The sequence below is a fragment of the Odontesthes bonariensis genome, chromosome 6 (assembly GCF_027942865.1).
Source record: "Odontesthes bonariensis isolate fOdoBon6 chromosome 6, fOdoBon6.hap1, whole genome shotgun sequence".
NCBI classification, from domain to species: domain Eukaryota; kingdom Metazoa; phylum Chordata; class Actinopteri; order Atheriniformes; family Atherinopsidae; genus Odontesthes; species Odontesthes bonariensis.
Genome location: NC_134511.1, coordinates 28,101,007 through 28,128,928, shown reverse-complemented (window position 1 = coordinate 28,128,928; position 27,922 = coordinate 28,101,007). Strand labels below are relative to the sequence as shown.

The 27,922-nt window shown below is 40.7% G+C and overlaps 1 protein-coding gene across 2 annotated transcripts; it reads right to left on the bottom strand.

Moving 5' to 3' along the window:
* Positions 1-414: 414 nt before the first annotated feature.
* Positions 415-25,896, bottom strand: arrdc1a (arrestin domain containing 1a). 2 transcript variants are annotated; one of them, XM_075468203.1, is made up of 8 exons: positions 25,691-25,895; positions 22,241-22,351; positions 21,722-21,772; positions 14,142-14,296; positions 12,873-13,055; positions 11,658-11,834; positions 1,739-2,270; positions 415-1,588 (listed from the first exon to the last, which is right to left on the bottom strand). In XM_075468203.1, exons 1-8 carry the CDS (start codon positions 25,806-25,808, stop codon positions 1,551-1,553), a joined length of 1,365 nt encoding a protein of 454 aa, XP_075324318.1. In that variant the 5' UTR covers positions 25,809-25,895; the 3' UTR covers positions 415-1,550. The 2 variants fall into 2 exon arrangements, with proteins under 2 accessions (XP_075324318.1, XP_075324319.1); XM_075468204.1 differs by lacking the exon at positions 11,658-11,834 and having other exon boundaries at positions 25,691-25,896.
* Between the last annotated feature and the right edge of the window lie 2,026 nt (positions 25,897-27,922).

Below are 27,922 nucleotides of genomic sequence, written 5' to 3'. Positions count from 1 at the left end.
ATACTGTAAAAGAATATAAAGAGAAACAAATAAAATCATTTAAAAACAAGCAACAGTCAAGATAAGTCAAAAGATACCGTGCAGATTTCATGCATAGATACATGAGAAAAGAAATGTTTTTAACCTGGATTTAAAAGTGTCTACATTTGATGAAAGTTTAATCTCCACTGGCAGTTTGTTCCACTTGTTTGCAGCATAACAGCTGAATGCTGCTTCCCCATGGACTGGACCAGCTGACCTAAGTCCTTGGATCTAAGAGCGCTGCTGGGTTTATATTCTCTGAACATATCACGGATGTATTTTGGCCCTAAACCGTTCTGCAAGATATTGCATTTGGCAGTGCTGCTACATTTCTAATTTGAGTTTCTAATGTCCGCTTCAAATGTCTTTATATTGATGAAAATAATTTGATGAAAACAACCAACCTCCATCTTGTGGTTTTGACAGATTTTTATTGGAATACATAAATACATTTTAAAACATCCAAAACAATTAAGAACAAATACAAAGTCTTTCTGGATGTTTGACAGATTTAACCTAATCAAGAAAAATCAAAACATCTTCACATATTTCTATGATTTAAGATTGATGAGGTGAACTACATCATGAATGTCCAAATAAAAAATAAAAAAAATCACAGTGATACTGTATTATTTTGCAACGATATATACATATATATATATCTATCTCTATAGATAGATTGATAGATAGATCTACATTCAACAGGGGTAGGAAACGAGTACACAATATTATTAATGTAAGAAATCTGCAGTCATACAGTACTGGACACAAAAAGATGAAATGATTACATATTACAGAGATCTTTTAAGGTTTAACTAGATATTGTAAGTCCTTCTGAACACGACAAGCAACATATAAATCTTGCCTGGTATTATTATAAAACTGAAAACCAATCAAAGGGAAATAAAAATGGGAACTTTAAAAAAGGATGATTTTAACTGTTTATGCTAAAAAGTTTACAGTTTTGATTGTTAGGCATCAGATGACATGAGATTAGACTGTTTCACACTGACTTGCATCCAAAAAATGGTGACATCACAGATGTCATCCAGGGAATTTCTAAATAACCCACAACTATAAACTTGACTCTTGCCGACGGTCCAAAAATCAGAAAACAGAATTATGCTTCTCTTTCTTTTCAAAAGTGCAAAAAAAAGCAAAGCTTCATTTGTAAAAAAAAGACTTGTGGCTAGCTGTAGCTGGGTTGGGCAGGAAGAAACCCGTGTAACATTAGGAAAGGGTCCTTTTAAGTGGGCAGCAGAGTTGTGGTAAATTCACTTTCATTTCAAAATAAAATCTTTAAACATACAGAAAATCTGCAGGCGGCAGCCTAAAATCACTTGGTCACACCAGATTACCTGTGTTTCTGCAATCATTTAGTCCAAATCTGTTTTGACATTTTAAAATGACAGGACTCTTAATTTCAAACACAGCTGAACACTACATGACTTACAGTTATACTTCAATCGACCATTTTCTTTTTAATCAGTGAACTGATCATTATCCCGGTTTCTAGTTCTTCATCCACCTCATGTGTTGCAGCTCTCGTCGTAGGAAGGAGGAGCCTCTGTAACATACAGACATTATCAGACCGCCTGCTTTGCACTCAAACATGTTATGTGTACAGCATCACTATGTGTACACTATGATGGTGAAGTCGACTGAAGAAAGTGTGGAACATTCTAGAAAGTAACAAAGTAAGTACATGCAAACCAACCTTGTGGAAAGGCTGAGGTGCCGTAGTCTGGAGGCAGAATGAGAGGTGGCATTGAGGTGGGACTGGTCACAGGGGGGTAAGGTGCTGTGGCCACTGTTGACCCAGTGAATGCAGGCCCACTGGGTACTGCAGCTGCCCCATTGGGCTGCAGATTTTGGGAGAAAAGGAGACCTGGGGCATAGCTGAAAGCATTGGGTGAAACCAGCTGAGACTGCCGCTTATTGGAGAAGTCTTCATTCATCAAGGTCCCACCTTCTGCTTCAAGGTGGTGCTCAGCAGGAGGAGCACTGGGGGAACTGTGGGTTGATATCCTGGAGCGAGGAGCAGGACGGGGAGCAGGTTTGGGGGCTTTGCGAAGGGGAAGTGTGGGTGTGGAGGGGGAGGCGGCGGTGTCCATTGTTGGAACAGTGGCTGATGTATCTTCAGTGGAAGAAGGAGCAGCTTTTTTGGTCGAATGCCGTTTTTTGTCTAGTGAGACATTCCCAATTTGGATAGGTAATGTCAGCATCACATCAGGTGACTTAAGACTGACCTGAGACCAAAAAAAAAAGAAAAGAGAACAAGGATAATGATGGTTAAACTTGCTGGAGGAGCTCTGTGTATTTTTAAGCATTTCAACCCACAATCAAATCTCTTTCAACATTTTTCCCCTGAATGTCTGTTCCAGATTGTCATGTTATCATTGCTATTGATTTATCTTCACCACAAGTTTATCTTTTTTCACTCACATGTACCAAAAATCGAATAAAATTCACATCATAACACATTTGGCTAATTAATTTCACTATCATCGTTACCCTCTCTGAATTATTGTCACAAAGCAACTATCCCTGAAACAGATTTACTTTACTTGCACTTTAGTCTGTTTTGTACTTTGCAGGTTTGTAAGTGTACAGTGAGTTTTGTGTACCACCGTTTGTTTGTCACATCTGTAAAATCTTTATTTAACTAATTTGTCCTTTTGAACCAGAACTTAAAATTACAGACAGCTAAAAAACACAAGACAGCAACAGTTAATAAATAATTGATCAAAAGGCAACAGTTTTACAGAATTAAATGAACATTTAACAGAAAGAAAAGTGCTCTCAGTATTCTGATGTGAAAACATAGCGGCCGTGGCTCAGTGGTTAGAGTCGGCCGTCCAATAACCGGAAGGTTGGCAGGTTCGATTCCCCACTCTCGCCACTCAAAAAGATTGGTGAAACTGATAGCTGGAAGGGTGTCAGTCCACCTCCTTGTCATGGCCGAGGTGCCCTTGAGCAAGGCCTCCATACCTCCATGCTCCCCGGGTGCTTTGAATGGCTCCACCGCTCCAGGTTGGCATCTGTCTCTATGAGTGTGTGACCCTATGCGTGTGTGTCAACAGGTGCCAACCTGAGTGGGTTAAGAGCGGAGGACATATTTCATGACCAATAAATCTTTTTTTTTTTTATTCATTTATCAAATGCAAGACAAAAATATGAAGTGTATACAGGAATACAAGTAATTTTCTTTTTTCTTTACCCAAACAACTTAAGAACTTGTGTACAACCCCCCCTCCCCTCCCCTAGATATTTTACATGTTGTAGGATAACAATACGTAATAATAATAATAATAATAATAATACTACATAGAAATAATACTAATAACTAGAAAGCTGCAAGCAGCTGTGAGCGGGACCGAGATGTGCGCACATCCAACGTACGCACGTTGGGCATGCGCACGATACCCTCTGCGTACGTACGAGTACATAATAACCCCAATGCGGAGGGGTTTTTGAAAATTTCTAGGGGGCGCCACTGAGCCATTTTTCTCCACCCACACATGATACCCTTTACATACGTACGAAGTCGTCAGGGTGGATGTGTGTGCCAAGTTTCATGATCTTGAGATGATGATAAGGCTTTCATATCACAAACGCCATAACAAGATTTTTACCGCCTGGCAACACCCACACCGTTCAGAGTTTGGAAAAGTTTTTCAAGTTTTCTTCCCCCCCGTGTCTTAAGAGTAACCTGGCCAAGTTTGGAGCTGTTACCATTAAATCTGTAGGAGGAGTTCAATAAAATGCGAGTTGTGAAAAAAAAAAAAAAGGTTTCCGACCACCAGCAGGTGGCGCTATAGGTGCGTAGAACTATTTTATGTGTGTGCGTTCAAGCTGGGTCCAGCTATCACCGTTTGAAGTTTGGGACAGATTGGATAATGTTTGTGGGAGTTATAAGGGACTTAATTTTTTATGGCGAGTCAGAAATTTGAGGCGTCGCCACGGCCACGCCCTTTGAGGTTTGAAAAAGTTTCTCCATGATTTTTTCCCCACATGTCTTAAGAGTAACCTGGCCAAGTTTGAAGGTTTTTGCATTAAATCTGTAGGAGGAGTTTGATCAAATGCGAGGTGTGGAAAAAAAAAGACGTTTCCAACCCCCAGCAGGTATAGGTGGATGTCACTATGTTATATGTGCGTGTTCAGGCTGGGTCCAGCATTCACCGTATGGAGTTTGGGACAGATTGGATAATGTATGTGGGAGTTATAAGGGACTTAATTTTTTGTGGCGAGTGACGGTGAGTCATCGAACTTTGAGGCGTCGCCACGGCCACGCCCTTTAAGTTTTGAAAAAGTTTCCCCATGAATTTTCCCCCCCATGTCTTAAGAGTAACCTGGCCAAGTTTGAAGTCTGTAGCATTAAATCTGTAGGACGAGTTCGATCATATGCAAGGCGTGGAATCGGGCAAAAATGGCACAAAAACGCACTTTCCATCCAAAATGGCCGCCTTCCTGTGGACGTGGCACATTGGCGGCCTGAGACTTTTTTTGTGCGTCTGGGCATGATGAATGAGTGTATCAAATTTCGTCATCCCACGTGAAACTAATCCTATTGCGGGGGGTACCATTTTTAAGCATCGTAGGGGGCGCTACAGAGTCAATGAGCGACTCCCAAAAATTTAAAGTTTAGATTCTTTCATGTCGTCGACTGGCAGGTGGTGCTCGCAAAATTTCCTGAGTTTTCGCATACCTTTTGCAAAGAATAAGAATCGGAAAGAAAGAATAATCTTTACAGATACAATAGGGTCCTTGCAGTTTCACTCGGTCCCTAATAATAACAAACAAATACAACGTGCTAATACTGATCTTTACATATACAACGTGAGCAGGGCTCTAAATTAACACCCGCCAACCCGCCAAATGCGGGTGAAAGTTATTTTTGGCGTGTATTAAAAAAAAACTCACTAGCCGGCTTGGCCGATGATAAATGAGGAACTTTACCATCTATTTCGCGGGACGCGAAACTATTATATACAGTCTATTGCGCGAGCACAATTTCTATGGGAAATTTCAATTTCTATCCGCCGAGGCTGCCGTACTAGGGGAGTGGGTCACTCTTGGTTTGTATTTGTACCGGCGTCTATCGTATTTCCAGACGCAAACACTAACAAAATGTGGCGATGGTTGGGATAGCCGGCAGTGAAGAGAAAAGATATGCCTGCCAAAGGAGGGTAGGAGGATGATATTTTGAATATATTGAATCTGGCATGGTGACAGTTTGCGCACACGCCGGCCACACTTTGTGAGAAAAGGCAAAAATGGAACTGATTTAGATGGATCCGAAGACAGTTTAGAGAGCTCGGACGATGTTTAAGCATTTCACAGTATCCATAATTTCATAATTAGGCTCTGCACATAGTTTTGTGTTTAATTTTGTGCATAATCTACACTAAAACATGGTTAGAAAGTTGTTAAATATTTACATTTTTGTAGATTCAGGGTTCACATGAATATAAATCAGTTTTAAAGTTATTTTTTTATGTACAAAAAATGTGACCCTGAATAGTATGTGAGGGTTGAGGAGTAATGAAATGTTAGAATAAGTTTTGTATGTACATAAGTTTAATTATTGTAATCATTTTAATTGGATATACATTCCCAATTTCACTGTAAAATTAATTTAAAGTTTTAGTTAATAATTGATCAAATTAATTCAGTGGCTCTCATCTGTCTTTTTTGCACGGAAAAATATGTGGCTAGTGGAAATTCTGATTGGCTGGTAACTTCAGAAACTTACTAGCCACATTGGCTGGTGATCAAAAAAGTTTATTTAGAGTGAACGTGAGTATTATTGGCTGCTTACTCCCCCCTCACCGGGACAAACCAACTGTCACTGCTGCCATGAGGGGAAGATCTCCTATATAAACACAAAGTGGGGCTTCATCCCGCTACCTCCTGAGCCGGCAACCTATCTAAATAAGTAAGCAATGGTTTCCAATGTACATAAAACCTGTCAGATAAATCTCTAAGTGAAAACTTTATCTTCTATAGCTTCAGAAGACTCAGAATATCATGGAACCAGACTTTGATTGATGGTGGTTGAGGGGACTTCCATAATAACAGGATTCCCTTTCGAGCTACAAGAGAAGCGAAGGCAATGACATTATTCTGAATGGCCGTGGTGCGGAGGTCGTCTGGGGGCTTGCCGAAGATGGCTATATGTGGGGATGGAATTAGGTTCACAATACATCTGAAATTGTTTTGAAGAATAGTTGCCAGAAATTAGACAGCTTGGGGCAGGTCCAAAACATATGGGAGAGGTTGCATGTGGTCTGTAAACATCTACTACATTTCTCATCAAATTTGTCTGGATACAGTATTGAGAGTTTTTCTTTGCTATAGTGTAATCTGTGGAAAATTTTAAACTGTATAAGTGAGAGTCTTGCACAACTAGATGTTGAATTAACGGCTCCCCTCGCCCCCTCCCAGAAGGACTCAGAAAAATTCAGCTGGAGTTCCGCCTCCCAACCCATCCTGATTTTATGTAAAATAGATTCACTGTTTGAAGACAATAATCTGTAAAAATAGGATATATGGCCTCTTGATAGTGTTTTAGCCTTGAGAACCAGGTCCAATCCACTTGGTGTTGGCGCCTGTGGGAATGACATAGTATGTATTTTTGCAAAGTTCCGTAACTGAAAATACCTAAAAAAGTCTGATTTATTTAAGTAAAAGTGGAGACTAATTGATCAAAACCATCAATATACAAGTCCCTCAAACTCCGTAAGCCTTTGCTTTCTAATATGGAGAATCGTGGGTCGATCCTTGCTAGGATGAACAGGTGATTATTGCAAATGGGTGTCACTAAAGGAAGGGTAAGCCATCCTAGATGACGTCTTATTCGCGCCCAGATCTTTAATGTTCCAGCAACAACTGGGTTGGAGGTAACATTTGACAAATTGAGAGGCAGGGAACTGCATGTCAAAGCCAACAGCGATGAGGAGCAGGAAGCTGACTTACTCCGGCACCAACTAGATTGAGGGGATGTTATCCAAGAAATTATTTTGTGCATATTAGCTGCCCAATAATAGCCAATCAAATTGGGTAGACCCAATCCTCCAACTGATCCTTCCCTGCAAAGCAGTACGCGGCCTGCTCTCGGTCGTTTACCAGCCCAGATAAATTATGAGATAATACCGTTTATGGTTGTGAAAAATGATTTAGGAAGAAAAATTGGCAGGCACTGAAAGACATACAAGTACAGACATACAGCACATTCATTTTTATGGTTTGAATTCTACCAGCTAGAGATAACGGCAGGTAATTCCACCTTTGTAAATCTGACTTAATCGTTGCTGTTAATGATGTCAAATTCTGCTCTCGAATTGTTCTTAAGGAACGTGTGATTGTAACACCAAGATACTTAAACCCTGTATTAGCCAATTATATGGCATGGCTGATGGCTGAATATTCATGGCCACTTGGGTAATTGGGAAGTATGCGCTTTTTGAGATGTTAAGCTTATATCCAGAGAGACGCCCGAAAGAGTGTAATACTGCCAGGATGTGTGGGAGGCCTAACAAAGGGTTGCTTACATAGAGGAGTAAATCATCCGCGTATAGCGAGACCTGATGTTTTAAGCCCCATCTATTAATCCCCTCAAATCCCCTTTCCATTTTTAGAGCAGCTGATAATGGCTTGGTTGCAAGGGCAAACAATAGTGGGGACAGTGGGCACCCCTGTCGTGTTCCCCGAAAGAGTGGGAATGGGGCAGAGCGTTGGTTATTTGTGCACACTGAAGCGCAAGGTGATGAGTACAGTAAACTGACCCATGAGATGAAGTTGGTACTCAGACCAAACTGTTTCAAAGAAAAAAGGAGAAAAGGCCACTCCACCCTGTCAAAAGCCTTCTCTGTATCAAGAGAAATTATGACCTCTGGGACACCAGAGGAAGATGGAGAGAGAATGACGCTTAGAAGCCTTCTTATATTAGAATAGGAGTGTCTTCCCCTTATAAATCCTGTCTGGTCTTCTGAAATGATCCGGGGCATAACCAACTCCAGGTGCCGAGCTAAAATTTTTGCGAGAATCTTAACATCCACTGGTAGGAGCGATATTGGTCTATATGATGCACAGTTTAGTGGGTCTTTACCTTTCTTAAAAATCAGAGATGGAAGCTTGCATAAGTGTAGGGGACAAGGTACCCTGTCTGAATGAATGGTTAAACATATCTAGTAATAGTGGAGCCAAATGATCAGAGAATTTCTTATAAAACTCAACAGGAAATCCGTCAGGGCCTGGGGATTTACCGCTATTCATCGACTGTATCGCTTGTCTATTTTCCGTAAGAGTAATAGCGGCGTCTAGTTTTAGATTGTCTTCGGTTGAGACTTTAGGCAAGTCTAATTTCACAAAAAAGTTCTGTAGCTCATTTTTGTTTGTAACGGATTCTGAGGTATAAAGTTGAGCAAAGAACGACTTAAAGGTAATGTTTATTTTATCTGGGTCAGAGGTTATTGAGCCCGATTTATCAGTTATCTGAGTAATTTGGTTCTGTGCTGATCTTGCCTTCAGTTGATGAGCCAAAAGTCGCCCAACTTTGTCGCCGTATTCATACACTAACCCCTGCGAGCGGAGGAGAAGCTGCTCAGCTTCAGATGTGAGGAGGAGGAGATTGAGTTCCGTTTGGAGCGTTATTCTTTCTTTACACAAGTCCGGTACATTTGCAGATGAAAGCTTATTATCTAGATCAGCGATTGCCTCCTCCAGCTCCTTCTGTCGAGATCTGCGCAGTCTATTTGCATGAGATGTGAACAAAATAATTTTACCTCTAATGTAAGCCTTAAGAGTGTCCCACAATAAAGATGGGGAGGTTTCACTGTTTTTATTGGTTTCACAGAAAAATCTGATTGATTCCGAAACATATTTACAGAAGTTAGCATCAGCTAGCTAAAGAGGGTTCAGCTTCCACTGTCTGAATCCCTTTGGCATCATACTAAAATGGAGGTCCAAAATTATTGTGGCATGATCCGACACAGTTATAGGTAGTACTGGGAGGAGACAATCACTGGAATAAGTTCTTTGTCAACCAAGAAGTAATCTATATGTGAGAATGAGCAGTGTGCATGGGAGAAAAAAAAAAAAAAAAAAAAAGAGTACTGTCTTACAACAGGATGAAGGAATCGCCACGGGTCAATAAACCCATATTGATTCATAAAAGTAGAAAGAGCTTGGGACATTTTCGTAGATGTAGTTGAACGTGAGCTGGATCTGTCCAGAGAAGAATCAATCACACAGTTCATATCTCCTCCCATTATTAGAAAGTGAGAGTCTAAGTTTGGGATTGCAGAAAATAATGAACTCACAAAATTATTATCATCCCAATTGGGAGCGTAGACAGACACCAGGATTTCCTGCTTATCATATAATGTGCCGGTTACATTTACATAGCGACCGTTTACGTCAGTGATCACTTTGTCAGAGGTGAAATGAACACCCTTCCGGATTATTATGGCCGTGCCCCTTGTTTTAACATTAAATTGAGAGTGGAAGGTATGGGCAATCCAAGGTCTATTCAGCTTTCTATGATCTAAGTTGCATAGGTGTGTCTCCTGGAGAAACATATCAGCGTTTAGATTTTTAATGTGCATCATAATTTTTGTATGTTTAGCTGCGGCATTAAGCCCACCAGTATTTAATTAAATAATCCTCACAGCATCACCACCAGCAACACCAGCCATGGAAAAGTGCTCACCAATAAGATTGTCTGATAAGTATTCAGGGGGAAGCAGCAGCCAACCAGTAGAATCCTCTGTACTAAAAAGGCCCAATACAGAATAAAAATACACATAGCACATAACTCAAAATTATCCAAAAACTGGAAAAGACCTTCTTTCCCCTCCCTTTTCCCCTGTCCCAATAACATAACTAAACCTGAACTTGAGCATTTGTACTTCCCTTTCTTCTTCATTTTTTCTTCTCCTTTACTCTTCTCGGCTCCCGCAGCTTTAAAAGACCAACTGAGATCCCCCCACCCACCCACGATGATCAAGGTGAACCCTGAACACCTTCTCCAAAACACTTATGTAGGATAAAATTTGATCCACAATTAGTTTAAGTACTGTACGATACAGGTGTAAAAATAAAAGTAAAAATATTAATGCCGGATATCAATCACGTCCAGTCCAAACTGCGAGAACAACAAGGTTAAACCCTTTTCAATACAGTAATCATTGTTAAGTAATCATTGTTAATTGTTCAACTATTCAGGCCTCGGCGTTTATTGAAATTTGACAGCAAAGATGGTGGCTTCCTCGGGAGATGAAAATCTCTTCTTCACTCCGCTCTCCAGCGTAATCTGTAGACGGGCCGGGAAGAGAAGCGCTGGTCGGAGAGCCAGGTTGTAAAGATCGGTCATCACAGATCGGTACTTAGCTCGCTCCTCCACGACTTCTGCAGTGTAGTCCTCAAAGATCTGAATCGGCGACCCTCGGTACTGAAGTTTCCCCCGTCTCTTGCGGGCTTCCCGGATGATCAGCTCCTTGGTCTGATAGCGGTGGAGGCGTAGTATCACTGGTCTGGGTCTTGCGCCATGTTGTGGTTTCGCAGCGAGTAATCTATGCGCCCGGTCCAGCTCAGGTGGACATTGAAGAATCTGGTCGCCTAGTACTTCAGCCAGGACTTAGGCGAAAAAGCTTGTGGGCCTGGGTCCTTCAATTGACTCCGGGAGGCCGATTATCCTAATGTTGTTTCTGCGGCTACAGCCCTCGAGATCGATAGTCTTTGCTTTTAACTTAGTGTTGCTATTTTCTAATGCTGTGCACCTGTCCTCCAGTACCTGAATTCGTTGGGCTTGTAGCTAGGCATGTGACTCAAGTGAATCAATTCGCTGACCCTGCTCTGTGATCACGTCTGCATTTTGTCCAGTCTCAGCTCCAAGGTAGCGAAAGATGCTTTAAAGTCGGCTGCGATGCTAGCTCTGTGGTCTTCCAGTATGCTAGTTATACTAGCCAACACTGCACCGTGGTTTGTCGGAGAGGCCTCCGCATCAGAATTTTTAGACGTTTTTGTTGCTTTCGACATTTTACAACGGTGCCCAAGGTACTAATGTTACTTCTTTTCGTCTTAATTAATTGGGGTTTGGGGGGAAAAGGAGGTTTTAAAAGTTTTCGCTGCGGGAGGATGAGACGACGCTGCACTCACATGCTTACCGAAACCGGAAGTCCTGATCTTAATGTTAAGCCATGGCTAATGACCACTGCAAGCCTGATGGTTGTGTGCTTGCCTGCTCTTCTCAGGTAATCTTCAAACACATTTTCTCATTCAGTGTTTTAATACCAAGTGGAATTATCATCTAAAAAACATTTTACCCTCACATGTATGCACAATGCAACTTCATGTGACCTCCCTTCATGCAGGTGGCATGACATCACCAAAAAGTTGGAATTTTGTACTAAAAAGACAAACTTTGGAAACATAAACTTCTTAAGCCTAAAACTAAAATGTTAAATGAGCGTCATTAATGATTTCTTATTATAGTTATTGCATTGAGGAAAATGGAAAAAAGTTAACTTATGCTGCTGTTGCATCCTTGACTAAACTCAAAAAAGTGACCCAGGCACTTATTTCATTATTAGAAACGCTGCTGATAGTGAAACAGACGGATATAATGATCTTACTTTGACGTAATATTGGATCTTTATAAGCTCACAGCCAACTAGGGAGGACTGAGGAAGGGGCGGAACGATGATCTGCTCTTTCCACTCCACCTCCTTACCCGCCTTCACCACACCACCCTCCAACTCTGCTATGGTTTTCACTTCATGAGTGGGCCTCTTCGTCTCATAGGTCACTCTCTGAGAACACAAGGACATGGAGATGGACCAACTGGATTTATTGTGCAATGATTGCAAAATACAGATTTTCAACTTTGTGCAGTGAAGATAACAAAGCGAGGATTCATTACAACACTCAATAAATGAATGAACAGAAAAAAATGTTGAAATAAAGGAAAGGAAAGGCCAACAACATAGAACAACTAAATTTGGTTAGAAATCAAGCTGCAGAGACTGCTGGCTCGCATGAGAGTTAGCCGGTGAGGTAGCTGCAGCTAAAGCTAATTTTGCCACCTTACTCCATTTCTGAAAACTAAACATCTATTTTGATGCCATTTTAATTGCTGCTTTCTACAACCCTTGAAATCATCAGATCTCAGCTGGATTAAGCATTTATAAAATACATTCGAACAAAACTAATCCAAAGAGGCTCCACACTCCATTCCATAAAACCTTTTTAGCAGCACAAGAGAGACTTACATAAAACTAGTCCAGTGGTTTTAATGTTGTGAATGTTAAGTGTAATCTTTGTGGCAATGATTGATCAGGCCCAGAATAAAAGTTTTAAAGTTGAAATTCTCTTATATTTACCTATTCACTCTTGAGATAAATTATGTGGATAGCTTTATCAATCAATGGTCAGTGGTCAGTATAATAGTCTTGAGGCTTGACAGCACTACTGTAACAGCATAGTTGTCAAAGAAAAACAAGATCTGTTACTTCACCGGAGGACAGGTCCTGATAAAGTTACAGCTTTCTCATAAAAGCATGTTGTTTTGCCATTAAAATTCATATGAAACTAACAAAAAGTCAGCAGTGGGTTAAAACAAAATGGATATGGATGGGTGAAGTAGAAAATACTGATATATATTGAAACAATATATATTGAATTTAAATAAAACTCTGCATCTCAACCTTTAAGCCATTTATTGGTTTTAGGGAGAGGCATCTTTTGAAAATGTTTAAGATTCTCAATTACTCAAATGAAGAAATAACCAACAGGAGGAGAAAAATATATTTAGGACTGTAAGTTTGGAAGGTGCTGTAAAAAGTCTTCACCTGCACTAGGTTGGCTGCCATGTTGCCTGTGGTCTTCCCAGATTGGTTATGGATGTTGGCCGTCAACTGGATGATCTGGTCTGGTGTGTAGCCCTTCATGTCTGTTTGGGCCTTCAAGACAACTGTGCCTGTTTTCATCAGCATATAGGTGAATTGTTGGGTTACAGCAGAAGAGCACATTCCCTGCAAGGACACATGTATTTCTTAGTTATTTCATGTCAGTCTTGGAATCAGTCCCTTTGCCATTGAAGTCTACACCAATGATGTTTCTCAGCCATTTTGAGAATTCACTATTTTGTCAAATGCGAATACCTCTGTGCAAGGACTGAGCTATGGAGAAAACCTTCAAGAAGTCAAGAAAAAAAAGTCCCAAGTATGGTCAAAATCCCCCAGACAAAAAAAAAAAAAAAAAAAAAAATGGTTTGTTGGTGCATTTCTGTACTGCCTTTGGAAGTCCTGTTGACACAATGAGTTTGGAAGAAGGGGATTCATGTCAAATAGATTGGACCCAAGTTGGTTTTTAATATACAAACAAAACAGTATTTCCTTGATCACTGAGGGATAAGACTGATAAAGCAACTCCATAAAAACATGTAGTTGTGCTCTGTTACAACATTTATAAATTAAATTATTTTAATTAAGACTTTAATTGCTTGCACAGTCACCACCATCCTTTGTTAATCCATTAACAAAGGAATCATACAGATGAACACCAGCCAGGTACGATACATCTGACTACATCGCTCATCAGATCAGTGAATCCATCCCATCTATTTGCTGAACTGATATTTGCAAGCATCACAAAGTGCTTGTTGTGCTGTGCAACAACAGACCTCCGACTTCCAATTTTCTCAATTTGGTTTTGAGCAAAAAAGTGTTAAATGACAAAAATGATTATCGGTCTCTGTTGCAGTTCAATAATACTTTATTAATCCCAAAAGGGAATTTATATTCCTGCAGCATAAATGTCCATTTTCGATATGTTATTATTTTATAGATAGGAAAGGCTGATAAAGCATTTGAAAAGTTAAAGTGTAGCAGTCAAGGGTGTGGTAGAAATCTTCAGATTGCCATGAATGGGTTGGGGTGTTGTTTTGTAGCTTAGCTTAGCTGATGATGTCACTTGGCAAGTAACAAAATTAACTCTCTCAGGAAACATCATTGACAGGAACTAACAGCCAACAGTTAAACTGAGGTGCAGAGGAGGCAGATTTCTATGATGAATTGGTCTAACTAGACCAGGGCTATAATACATCTATAATGACTCACCCATATATCTGGCACTTCATTCAGGTTTAGAAGTCTCAGCAGGTAGAAATGTTTCTCTGTACTGTAGTCCTTGGCAAATCGTGGTGTGTCAATAAAAGCCCTCACTCTGTAAATGATCCGACCGTAGTTGCCTTCAAAAGATGTTGGAGCGGTGACTGTAGGAAACAAATATAATAAGCATTTGTTTTATCACACCATCAACATCAGATCAAATACAGTCTGAAGGGAGGTTGATATGAGAGGATTGTTGCAAAAAAATTAAAAAAAATGTTTTTGCCCACAATGCATTGAACTGTGGAACTATTTCCCACCACAGAATCACATTTTGAAGCATGTTTTTTTGTTTTTCTGAAACAGATCTGTCTTTGTTCCCCATGTTGGCTGAGTGCCCACTGATCATTGGGCTAAAAGCAAAAATGATGTGGGGTTGATAAAAGGCTGTGAATTAGTCTGGAAAGATAGTTTAATAACGTATAAGAAAGCCCTTCGTAAAGCTAGAACTGCTTATTATTCATCATTGACAGAAGAGAATAAGAACAATCCCAGGTTTCTTTTCAGCACTGTAGCCAGTCTGACTAAGAGTCCGAGCTCTGTTGAGCCAGGTATTCCTTTAACTCTCAGCAGTGATGATTTCATGAGCTTCTTTATCAATAAAATTGTTTCTATTGGAGAGAAGATTGATGGAGTCCTTCCCACTATTATCAGTGATGTATCATCAAGTACAGCAGCTTTAGAAGTATCTTTAGAACCTGATTTGTATTTAGACGGCTTCTGTCCAGTTGATCTCTCTGAACTAACAACAGCAATAGTCTCTTCTAAACCATCAACTTGTGTTTTAGACCCAATCCCAACCAGACTGTTCAAGGAGGTTTTCCCATTAACTGACACTTCCATATTGGATTTGATCAATCTGTCTTTGTTGACAGGATATGTACCTCAGCCTTTTAAGGTTGCTGTAATTAAACCTTTACTTAAAAAAACTACTCTTGATTCAGAGGTGTTGGTTCATTATAGACCTATATCCAATCTCCCTTTTGTGTCTAAAGTTCTTGAAAAAATAGTTGCAGCTCAGCTTTGTGATCATTTACAGAAATAATCTGTTTGAAGAGTTTCAGTCAGGATTCAGAGTGCATCATAGCACAGAAACTGCACTGCTGAAAGTTACCAATGATCTCCTCTTAGCCTCTGATAGCGGACTTGTGTCTGTGCTTGTCCTGTTGAATCTCAGTGCTGCATTTGATACGGTCGATCACAGTATCTTATTACAGAGACTTGAACATGTTATTGGGATTACAGGAACTGCATTAGGCTGGTTTAAGTCATATTTATCTGATAGATTTCAGTTTGTTCCTCACACACCAGAGTAAGTCATGGAGTTCCTCAGGGTTCTGTGCTTGGACCGATTCTTTTCACTTTATACATGCTTCCATTAGGTAACATTATTAGACAGCATGGCATAAATTTCCATTGCTATGCTGATGATACCCAGTTGTACTTATCTATAAAACCAGATGAACCCAATAGGTTGGTCAGACTACAAGCATGTCTTAAAGACATAAAGACCTGGATGACTCAGAACTGTCTGCTTCTAAATTCAGACAAAACTGAAGTCGTTATCTTTGGACCTGAGCGCTTCAGGGAGAAATTGTCTAGCTATATAGTTACTGTAGTGGCCGTTTGTCAAACAAAACTTAACTTGAAGCAAATCAAACGAACACTTCAGGCACCATGGGCAGGTAATGTACGCAGGGAAGAAATCATCCAATTTCCAGGCAGAAGTTTTGTGTCGAGGCTGGTTTATTTATTATTCCAGAAGAGCAAAAAATCAAGTTCTCTCTCTCGCACTGGTAAAAAACCATATGCCCATCACCCAGGTGCCTACCCAGATCACCACCTACTTCCTACTTATATAGGTGTGCCTATTTCCCACTACTGCCCCCAAGTGTTCAAATCATATCAGTAAGTAAATCAAAGAAAAAGACTAAACCTATAACGCAAATCAATTAACTAAACAAATAACTAGACAATAATATTTAGCAAAATATCAATAATTAATGTGAGCAAAATAATAATGAAACAATAAACAAATTAACCATTAAATTGACCATTACTCAAAAAGAAAAATAATATAGCTCCAACAGTTACTCTAGATGGTATTTCCTTGGCTTCTAGTTCTACAGTGAGGAACCTTGGAGTTATTTTTGACCAGAATTTATCATTTGACTCGCATATAAAACAGGTTTCTAGGACTGCCTTCTTTCATCTTCGTAATATTGTTAAAATCAGGAACATCCTGTCTCAGAGTGATGCAGAAAAAGTAGTCCATGCATTTGTTACTTCAAGATTGGACTACTGTAATTCTTCATTTATGGGCTGTCCCACATATTCTCTGAAAAGCCTTCAGTTGATCCAAAATGCTGCAGCCAGAGTTCTGATGAGAACTAGTAGGAGAGATCATATTTCTCCAGTTTTAGCTTCTCTTCATTGGCTCCCTGTTAAATTCAGAATAGAATTTAAGATTCTTCTCCTTACATATAAAGCTCTTAATGACCGAGCTCCATCACATCTTAAAGATCTCATTGTAAGATATTTTCCTAAAAGAGCACTTCGTTCCCAAACTGCAGGTTTACTTGAGGTTCCCAGAGTTTCTAAAAGTAGAATGGGAGGCAGAGCCTTCAGTTATCAGGCCCCTCTCTTGTGGAATAAGCTGCCAGTAAATGTCCGGGAAGCAGACACCCTTTCCACTTTTAAGACCAGGCTTAAAACTTTCCTTTTTGATAAAGCTTATAGTTAGGGATGGCTCAGGTGATCCTGAAACATCCCATAGTTAAGCTGCTATAGGCCCAGACTGCTGGGGGGCCTCATCTGTTACACCTTTCCTCACTTTACTCTCTTTATGTATATGTGACATTATTGTGGTCATTAACTCGTGTTTCCCTGTTCCAACAGACATCCTTTGAATGGTGTTACAGCTGGCAGCTGGTTTTATGAGAGTTTCCCCGATTGTGTGTGGCTTTTTTGCCTGTACAATTAAATATGCCACCTCATATGAAGCCTTTTGAGCTTTGATTGGGATTGTTGTTTGATTTATTAGAATTTTCTAGCGGTTTAGCGGCAAGAGAGGGGTGCTTAGCTTTCATGTGTCCCCCGCCAGAGCTGGCGCTCTCCTCTGCTACCCTCTCCGCTGGCCTCTCTGCCTCCTCCGCTAGCTTCTCTGCCTTCTCTGTCTCCTCCGCTGACCTCTCTGCCCTCTCCGCTGGCCTCTCTGCCTTTTTTTTGCTGGGTATTAACCAACGTTTCACTGTGAAAAATATTCAAAAAATACTCAATGAACTAGTTCAGAGAAACACCATTAGAGTACTCTACTGGTCCGCTTTGTGATGGTTACCGTGGAGACGTGACGTGACACCTGCAAATGATGCAATCGTTAATCTGTCGTAATCACCTCAGGAGGAAAACCTGTAGTTTTATTATAATTTTAACTACCATGTTTCATAATTTTGACAACTTTGACTGATTTTTTCTGTATTTAATTTTTTCAAAAATTAATTTTATTTATGAAAATCATTTCGCGACCCACCCCTCGGCGTCCCGTGACCCCCACTTCTGGAATCACTGATCTAAGCAACAGTGTGAAAAAGACACAATGGCCCTGCTGAAGCATCTTCATTCTTGTGGCCACAAAGCCAGCCTTTCTAAGTTGCAGTTTGTTCAGGACAAAGTCACCTTTTTGGGCCATGTGCTTTCCACTTTCCACTTTCTCCTAAACGCGTTGCTGCAGTTCAGAATATTCCTAAACCGGTAACTAAAAAACAGCTCATGTCGTTTTTAGGCATAACATCTTACTGCAGGAACTTCATTCCTAACTACTCTTCTCTCGAAGCTCCTTTAGGTGCTCTTATCCACGGGAATGGCCTCCAGTCAGCTGATCGTGTTCCATGGACTCCTGAGGCTGAATCAGCCTTCACTCAGCTTAAGCTGGCTCTTCAAACAGCTCCTACTCTTGGCATCCCAGATCCTCATAAACCTTTCATACAGGCAGTTGATGAGAAGTATGGTTGTATGACATCTGTTCTTATGCAGGAACATGGGGGCAGGCAAAGGCCAGTGGCTTATTTCTCAGCAAAATTGGACCCTGTGGCTGCAGGGTGCCAGCGTGACAAGACACACTAGCAGATTCAGCAGACAAACTCACCTAAACAGTCCTACAATCATTAAAAATGCCAGCAAAAACAAGGCCATACAGGCCAACTCACCTAAAATGGCCAACTGGTTTCAAAAAGCTCACATGGGCCACACCCTCCACTTAAATATCCTGGATTTTTTCCTTACTTCTTCCAAGAGTCTGTTTACCCTAAGTGCTCCCCCTGCTGGGCCCCCAGCTACTATTTAAATCACTATACTTTTTACCTTTACTTGAGTAGATTTGTGAAGAAGAAACTGTGCTCTTACTCCGCTACATTAGGCTACAATGAGCTTGTTACTTTTCTTCTTACTTCTTTGGTATTCTATGCATCATTATTTTTATCCCCCCGCGTACGCCTCATTTCCCATACAGTGCCACAGTACTTAAGCATCTAGGAACACCTAGCCACTTCCTAATGTAAAAGCTAACTAATCTTTCCATTTTTTCTGCAACAGATAATGGAATCTCATACACAGCCAGTGGCCACATCAACCTAGGAAACAATCCAAACTGCAGACACCACAGCTTCAACTTTCCTGGAAGTCCTGATTCATCTATTCTATCCAGTCCCTCAGCAACAAATTTCCTAAACTGCACTGCCTGCTCGCCATCATTCATTTCTGCCTGGTACCACCTACCTAAACTCTTTACTGCCTTTTCGCTTATTATTGGAATGCCTTCTTCATCTAATACAAACTTTCTATCACTTAATTTCCCTCTACTTATTGAGATACTTCTACACTTAGTAAGTTTGATTTTCATACCAGCCCACTTTAGATTTTCATCAAGTCTCTCAAGTATTCTCTTCATACATGGCACTCTTGTAGTTACCAACATCATATAATATATGATATCATATATGATATCATATCATCCCACAACACCTCATCCACAAACTGGACAATCTGTGGCTCAGCACCTCACTATGCAACTGGCTGCTGGATTTCCTCACTCAGAGGCCACAAGCAGTACGTGTCGGCAACAACATCTCGAGCAGCATCACACTGAACACAGGAGCCCCCCAAGGCTGCGTGCTCAGCCCCCTGCTCTTCACCCTGCTGACACACGACTGCTCAACATCCTTCAGCACCAATCACATAGTGAAGTTTGCAGACGATACAACTCTGGTGGGTCTCATCACCAAGGGCGACGAGACTCACTACAGGAAGGAGGTCAACCTTCTGACCACGTGGTGCAGAAACAACAATCTCCTACTGAATGTCAGCAAAACCAAGGAGATTGTTGTCAACTTCCAGAGAGGCCACACCCATCACCTGCCACTGACCATCGATGGTGCTGCTGTTGAAAGTGAGCAGCACCAGATTCCTGGGAGTGCACATCAGTGAGGACCTCTCCTGGAACATCAACACTGCAGCACTGGCGAAGACAGCCCAACGGCGCCTCTACTTCCTGCGCAAACTGAAGTGAGCGAGTGCACCACCACCCATCATGTGCACATTCTACAGAGGCACCATCGAAAGCATCCTCTCCAACTGCATCACTGTGTGGGGAGGGAGCTGCACTGACTACAACAGGAAAGCCTTGCAGCGCATAGTGAACACAGCAGGAAAGATCATTGGTGCCCCACTCCCCTCCCTACAAGACGTTTACGACACCCGCCTCACCTGCAAAGCGAACACAATTGTGAGCGATGCCAGCCACCCCGCACACAACCTGTTCAGCCTCCTGCCCTTCTTTCTCTTTTTCCTAAGATATTCAGCCCTTCTGAGTATTGCTAGCCTGCTTCTCAATTCTTCCTGCAAAAAATGAATTCTCTTCCTCTGGAGCTCTTTTCCACTGCTTTCTTAAATTTCTTCTTTCCTTAAACAATTTCTCCATCTCTTTTTGCCATACTCTTTTTTTTGTACTCTTTCAACTCTCTTTCTATCTTGCACCCCAAATCTTTCTACACCACAAGTGTAAATTATATCTCCCATCTTCTCTAGCCTATCGCTTGCATTTCCTCCTAACCTATCTAATATTATCGACATCTCTTTTTTGACTGCCTCCCATTCTTTGTTACTATGTCTGCTCCATATTTCTCTCTCTAACTGGCCTATTCACCTCAGTATCATCTGCATCCCTTCTTAGAATCTCCACCTCCGTAGCTGTGTTATTGATATCCTTTGGACTGTGGTTTTCTACCTGCCGCTGGACTTCATCCGACTTACTCGATTGACTTTTTAAAAAGTACTGATTAATGCGGCCACACTGCCACGCTTATTTCCCTCTAGTCTATCACTTTTATTTTGTCCAGCTACGCTCTCTAACCCTAGAGAATAGGTCTGTGCCCCTATCCTTTACTGAGTCACGTCTCCACCTCATAGTCACAAAACTTATTGCTCTGTCAGCATTACCTAAGTAACCACATGGAGGCACAATCCTCTGGAATTTAGAGGTGAACAGAACAGGTAGATGTATTTTCAAGTCTGAGGGCTGGGGACTATGAGGAGTAGAGTTGATGCAGCTAATGATACAACTGTACCCGCCTACGCTGTGGCAGGTGACTATGTCACCTCAGAACTCTGGGCTCAGCATCTACAGTTGATGGCAGCTAGCAGTCTCTGTGCACTCAAATTGGCACACTTTGAATGATGCTCAGCAAAGCGTTCTCTCATCAAAATGTCACCCAGAATCTGACAATCATATGTTGTGAGGTAACAACGTCTAGTTGCAATAACCCAGTAAATGCCTTTGTTTTGACTTATTCTGTCAATCTACTGTATAAAATTAACTACATGCCAACAAATAGATTAGAGCCAGGCATGATTGATTTTCATGTGACTGAGAGCTTGCAAACCCAGATGCAACTGGGAATTCGACGTGATGAGTTTTTGTATTCTTCAGACAATGGCAACTGAAAACAGAAGTTACTAAACATAACTCTAATTATACAAGTATGCAAGTAGCAGCACCTGCTGATGCTTGTAACAGCTGAACATGTGTTTATGGAAATGTTACAGACATTTCAGCAGAGCAGAAAACAGAAAAGATGTGAGAGCTTTTTGAGTGAGAGCACAGAATGGCAGAGCCATTACAATAAAGGAGCAGTATATGACTACATTGGAGACTGATTATAATGCCTGAACTTTAATCAAGCAACACGCTATTTGAGCCTACCAAATAGTACAATTTTGGTTCTTGGAGGTGTTTTGGGAAGCAAATATTAGATATTGAACACAGAAGTGTAAAACAAGTTTTTTACAGTGTAATTTCTGTTGTCACTGATGCCTTGTGCTCTGTGTGCTTCCCCTGCCACTTTGATACAGAGATTTTGCGTCATAATGCTGTAAAGATGATACTTGCAAAGCTAGGAAATGCAGTGGCAAAACACACAAACCTGGAAAAGAATACAGAGCAACAAGTGTTCAACATATCACTCTACAGGTCCTACCTGGTATGAGAAATCTGAAGGGAAATTTGTGCTCTCCCTGTTTCAGGGTTCCTGTTTGGGACAGAGAGCACAGATAACATCAGTCAGTGGAAACAGTAGCTGTTTGCACAACAGTCAGTTATGCCTCAGCGCTGCAGTGGAAAATTAAAGCCTTCACTCCTGAAGTTTTCACACATCAGTTATTTTCACCCATCCTTACATTTATTTTGCATGATGGACAAAAACACAAGTGTTTTTTTATTTTCACTTTTACAGAATTTGTGTAAATCAACATTTCTGAATTAGTATTATAAGAAGAGAGATTATATATCAATCAACATGTAAACAAGTTAAATGTATCCAAGTTAGCAGAAATGCTCCTTTCATCTCCAGTCCCTATCCCAGATGTTAGCAGCACCTAAACTATAGGACTATCAAAGCATCCAACATGGAAGTATGGAAACTGGACGTTTGTGTGTGTTAAATTCTATTAAGGTCTGTTGCCGTTACCAGATTAACTGTTGATTAACTGCAACTTACCTTTGTCTGCAACAGAGACAGTGCTGTTGAAGTACTGCTCCTCCGATGTCCATGCTGTGTCATTCACTTTATTGGTGATGCCACAGAAACCGTTGCAGTTCACTTTGACTCCTGGAGATATGACAATACACAGCGGTGTTATACAGCTGTTGATTCATTTCAAATAAAACACTAGTGCCAGGCACTGACATTATGACGACTCACATGGTCACTGCTGGACTGAGGGTCCAAGGGAACAAAACACTACACTACACAGTGTGATCTCTGTTCGTCTCAAACGTTTGTTTTGGAAAGGTGTCGAGTTAAAGTCTTTACTACATTTGGGCAAAAACAAACCTAAACCTTTACAAGAAAGACAAGAGAACAGATTGCCATGGAAACTGTTTGTTGCTCTATGGGCTGCAACTTGAGTTCCATTTTATGGCTTTTATCTGTGAACGTTTTGTAAAATTCCGTGTATAATGTATTCATTTATATTTGCTGTGTGCCATCTGTTACAATTTTTAATTGTTAGAGAAAGATGAAATCCACAAAGAACTGAACAATAGTTTTCAATCAAATAAAATTCACGTCAGCATTTGTAACAGTCAACAAGAAATTTGATGACAGTCAGTTGGTACAGAAATTTAAGAGAATTTAAGCTAAGAATCTAAATAATTTACACAAAATCTGGCTAATGTTAATAGATCAATACCCGTTTCACACAATGTTCCGAAAAGTAAAAATCATTATGTTCTCAACTAACTTAGTTAGACTATTTTCTTTAGGTGTTTCAGTTTTATAAAAAGCATTGAACTTTTAATGTTTAAAACTGTAAAAGCTCATGGGATTTCTAGAAAATTTCTTTAATCTTAAAAATGGTCACTGGTTACTGGTGCTAATTTTACCGACTAAGAATTCAGATGAACCTTTAAAATTTGTGACTCTTAAATAAATTCTACCATAAATCATACAGCTACTAAAGATAATTTTCACTCTAAAAATAGTCCTTGAGTAACCTTAACCCTTTTTTTTGTACAATGACAATATTTTCCCAGTAATATGCATCTCATCTCAGCGCCCAACCCACATCATTAGCCCCTTTCACACTGCCGAATAACCCGCGTTTAATTCGCGAATTTAGCGCGTCCGCTGTTGTGTTCACACTGCCGACCCGGGCTGCCGCGTCAACTCGACTCGCCTTTCGACCCGCGTCGGACCCTAGTCTTTTTGCCGAGTTTGATGTGAACACAATTGACGCGGGTCGGACATGGGCGTGACGTGAGGAGTTTAAAAGACAGAATGGACAGCTTCAGAACAACAGCGACAGGTGAGGACAAGTTTTACTCTGTTTTAGCCTACATCAAATTGGAGACATTTTTTAATATGGCCAACTGGGGAGACAAGGAGGTCCGCGAGCTCCTCAGCCCCCGAACAGAGGACGTTATTTTCCGCCACATTTCGGGGACGGTGAAGGATGGACCTCTGCTGGAAGGGCTGGTGAGAAAGATGGGAGAGCGCGGTTTCCCACGCAGCAAGACGCACCGTAAAGTAACATCTCCATGAACTGCATTGCAAAAATGAGTTCTCAAGGTGTCCCGCCATCGTTTGTTTGAAAAATTTGATGCAGACAGGTGTATTTAACCCTACCTCCGACGCATGGCTTGTGCCTACGACATTGTACACGCCCAGCATTTTATGTGTTTCGTGTGACGCTCTGCCACTAGGCAACGCCCCCTGAACTCAGCTTCAGGCGACACGGGTCACCAACACGCCAAGCGTTCACATTGCTCGACGCGGGTCGAAGGTGCAATTTGGACCCGCTAAGGTAGCGGGTCGCAGTGTGAAAGGGGCTATAGTTAGTCGGTGATTCAAACTGTTGCAAGTGGGAGGGAAGCCGACAGTGAACAGCTCTACCTGAAGAAGAATGTAAACAGACAGGAGGGCCCACAATCATTCAGTAACACTCCCAAACAAAGATCTCAGCAAGTAAAGAGATATTAAGAGAGAAGTGTTGTTTCATGTTTTAAATGGTCTGAAAAGTCAACTTAAACCTGTGAGAAATGGGTAGCACAGGCACGGTAATGTCACAAACTTCTGGTGTTTGTCACTTGCATAGTTAAGAAACATGAGAGCTGCATTCTTTGCTGGGATTTCAGTGACAGAGAAGCAAACTAACAAATAAAGACTTGTATTCAAATGCTCTCACTATCATTCAGCCCATCATTGGGCACGGTAACATCTTTGTGACCTGAATAATCAAAAGATTTTTTTTTTAAAAGAGGATGGACAAGTTACACTCACTTTTCCAGTTCCAGTTTCCTTTTTTTTTTTTTCTTCCAGTTTTACCTTATTGAGTTTCAGTTTAACTTCGTCATTTAAATATTAAAGATGTGGTATATGGCTGTTATAAATTGGCTTTATTCTTAGACTTTATGTATTCATATTGTTTTGAATAATGTATTACTAAATAATCTATGTTCCTAGTTTTACTTTTACACTCTGCTCATACAAACGCAATGTATGTCCAAGACTTTAAGATGACGTAGCGGGATAAAATAACTGGGTCAGATAAAGCGTCTCTATTAGGACAGATAGGTCTGGTACAGTAGATATACGCCTGAAACAACAATCACACACACACACACATTGTTTATCACATCCAAAGAACATGAAGAAGACGGTGGATGGCCTGCTCATATCACTAGCAAATGTCCAATTATACTCTGCAGAGTGTAAGTATAGCCTCTATGATAAAAGTGAACATAAATATGAAATGTTTCCGGTTATCGCGGCTCGGTCTGACGGAGGCCCTGCGAGGGCTCTGTCACTGCTATACTTCACATGTAACCACCAATAAATACTTTGTTTAACTTAAGATTTCTCCAGCTTGTCGAGAATCGAGCTAACATGACCATTGGAAGCTCCTAAAGGTCAGTTGCATTCAGAATACACGCACACACAAAGGCTGAAAATAAAGTTTTTTGAGAAACATAATTCTCATGTTAGAAAAAAGCAAACAACAAAACAAAACAAAGACTATCCAATTATAAAATTGAATGATTTGAGTATTTAGTCAAATAGAACTCTAAAAGGTGGAACTTGAACCCAAAATGAAAGGGTCCTGTATCCAGGAATCTGGTAACAAACAAAGAGGATAACATTTTACATGAAGCCCTATCAAACCTCTGACTGAACCAAGCGGTAGTATCTCCATGAACTGGGTGGGTGTCGTTGGAACTAACCACGAAGACGCAAATGATAAAAACACAATTTAATGGGCCCCTGATGTCAGGCCGACCCACTAGCCTAATATAAAAACAAACAAACAAATGGTTTAAAAGTAAAATCATAACGCATCAGACCTAATTTGCCCCAAGCAAAATCTTGGCTAAACCCCCCACTTCCTTGTTTAGCGTCGGCGATGTTTTTTTCTACCAAGTGAGTAATTACTCTGTAGAGGATTCCTACCTTTGCATTGCAGTGGCTGGTTCACTTTGACTGTCACGGTCCCGGAGATAGAGTCTCCTGGACTGTACACCATTTTGTTTTTGTCAAACGCGATATCAAACTCCTGAATCTTTCCCATGTTGCCCACAACACACCTTAAGATCACCTGAACTTTGAAACAACAGCAAGCAACTAATTACCTTTGTCTATGCCACGCCCCTGACTACGACGTAACAGACATATCGAAACTGGTCGAGCAAGTTCGCGAACGGCTTGGTCTCAAATGGTGAGAAACAAGTAATTGTAGGGTGTGATGGATCGGCGACCTGTCCAGGGTGAATGAATAGCCCCAACAGCGGGTATAGAAAACGCACAGAAGTATGGGTCTGTTCTCCAGTTTGTCTGCTCACATGAGTTATAGTTTGGCCAAACTGAGACAGTCACCTGTTCAGTAACTATTATTTGTTTAAACGTGTACCCTTTTTTGTTTTTGTATCAGGAAGAGGACTCTGTCAACTTTGGATCTGTTTTCACTGAGGTCTTTTCTCTTCAACACTGGAGTCAACAATCCAGAGCCTGAATGAGGAGCATTTCTCAGTTTTTCTACTAATCAGTCATCACTTACCTTTTAAAAGCCACTTTGCACTGCCAACTTCTCTGGGGGGTTACTAACTGGAGGATTACTAACTCAGTTACAATGGAGACCCAGCCTAGTCAGTTAACATTTTTGATTTTCAACTTGGATGCAAACTTTCACCAGGAGATTTACATGTACTCTTCCTCTCTGCAGATCATCTCAGGCCCTCAATTATTTTTTTTATTTTTACCCATCGGCATTTTAGACCAGCACCAACACATTTATTTTGTCAAACATTATTCATAAGTCAATGAAGTCAGTCTCTGTCTAGGGTTCTTCCATTGAAGAAACCTTAAGTTTCTTAATTTTATCTTATCTTAATTTTTAAACTTTGATCAGTGTCGTTATTATAAGGATGGAGCTGAAGGAAAAATTATGTTTTACCTTACCTGAGGGGTGTTCCACAAACGTAGCTAAAGAAAGCCAGGCTGTATCAGGAAAGCCTCACTTAAACTAACACCATCTCCCAATTAAGCCTCAAGTCGTTCCACAAAGGCATTTTTACGGTGGCCCTGAAGTGCAAATCACAACGGCAAAAGAGAAACGACAACGGCAAAAAAGAAAACACAACGGCAAATCAAAAAACACAACAGCAAAAGAGAAAACACAACAGCAAAAGAGAAACGACAACGGCAAAAAAGAAAACACAACGGCAAATCAAAAAGCACAACAGCAAAAGAGAAAACACAACAGCAAAAGAGAAACGACAACGGCAAAAAAGAAAACACAACGGCAAATCAAAAAAACACAACAGCAAAAGAGAAAAAACAATGGCAAATCAAAAAATACAACGGCATAAGAGAAAACACAATGGCAAATAAAAAACACAACAGCAAAAGAGAATACACAACAGCAAAAGAGAAACGACAACGGCAAAAAAGAAAACACAACGGCAAATCAAAAAACACAACAGCAAAAGAGAAAACACAACAGCAAAAGAGAAACGACAATGGCAAAAAAGAATACACAACGGCAAAAGAGAAAATACAACAGCAAAAGAGAAAACAACGGCAAAAGTGTAAACACAACAGCAAAAGAGAATACACAACGGCAAAAAAGAAAATACAACAGCAAAAGAGAAAACAATGGCAAAAGTGAAAACACAACAGCAAATCAAAAAACACAACGGCAAAAGAGAAAACGTGGCAAATCAAAAAACACAACGGTGAAAGAGTAAACACAATGACATTAACCAAAAGGAAAAGGTAGGTACCTTCAGCCACATGAATTGTTACTGATTGGACTGGTGGTGGTCCGTGCTTTAAACCGGAAAGTTTGGAAACTTGCCAATTTTTTGTGTTTGTCTCCAAAGCCCGCATCAAAGTCTTCAGCTATCTGCACTACATAAAGTACTACGTATAGAGAGCATTTTAATGACTAGTGAAAATAATTTTCACATATAATTAATAGCTAGTGTGTGCCTTAATCCGTGGGTAACCCCCCCTCCAATGCATTAAAGGTTGGCCATTGGCATCAAGACATCACCATGAGCGAATGATTTACGTAGGCCTACTCTGACGACACCCTGCCCGCTCCGAAAGCATATCCACAATTCCAGCTTAAGCTCATCGACTTATTCCTGTCGGGGCTGAGCGACTAGTCCTTCAAAAAACACT

What these genes read in the sequence shown, in the direction of transcription:
- arrdc1a (XM_075468203.1), bottom strand. Translation starts at nt 25,808, where the DNA reads ATGGGAAAGATTCAGGAGTTTGATATCGCGTTTGACAAAAACAAAATG. An exon ending in CTTCAGATTTCTCATACCAG is followed by an intron (nt 14,297 to 21,721) that starts GTAGGACCTGTA and finishes TGTTTCCTACAG; the next exon opens with TCACCGCTCCAACATCTTTT. An exon ending in TGGCAGCCAACCTAGTGCAG is followed by an intron (nt 11,835 to 12,872) that starts GTGAAGACTTTT and finishes TTGTGTTCTCAG; the next exon opens with AGAGTGACCTATGAGACGAA.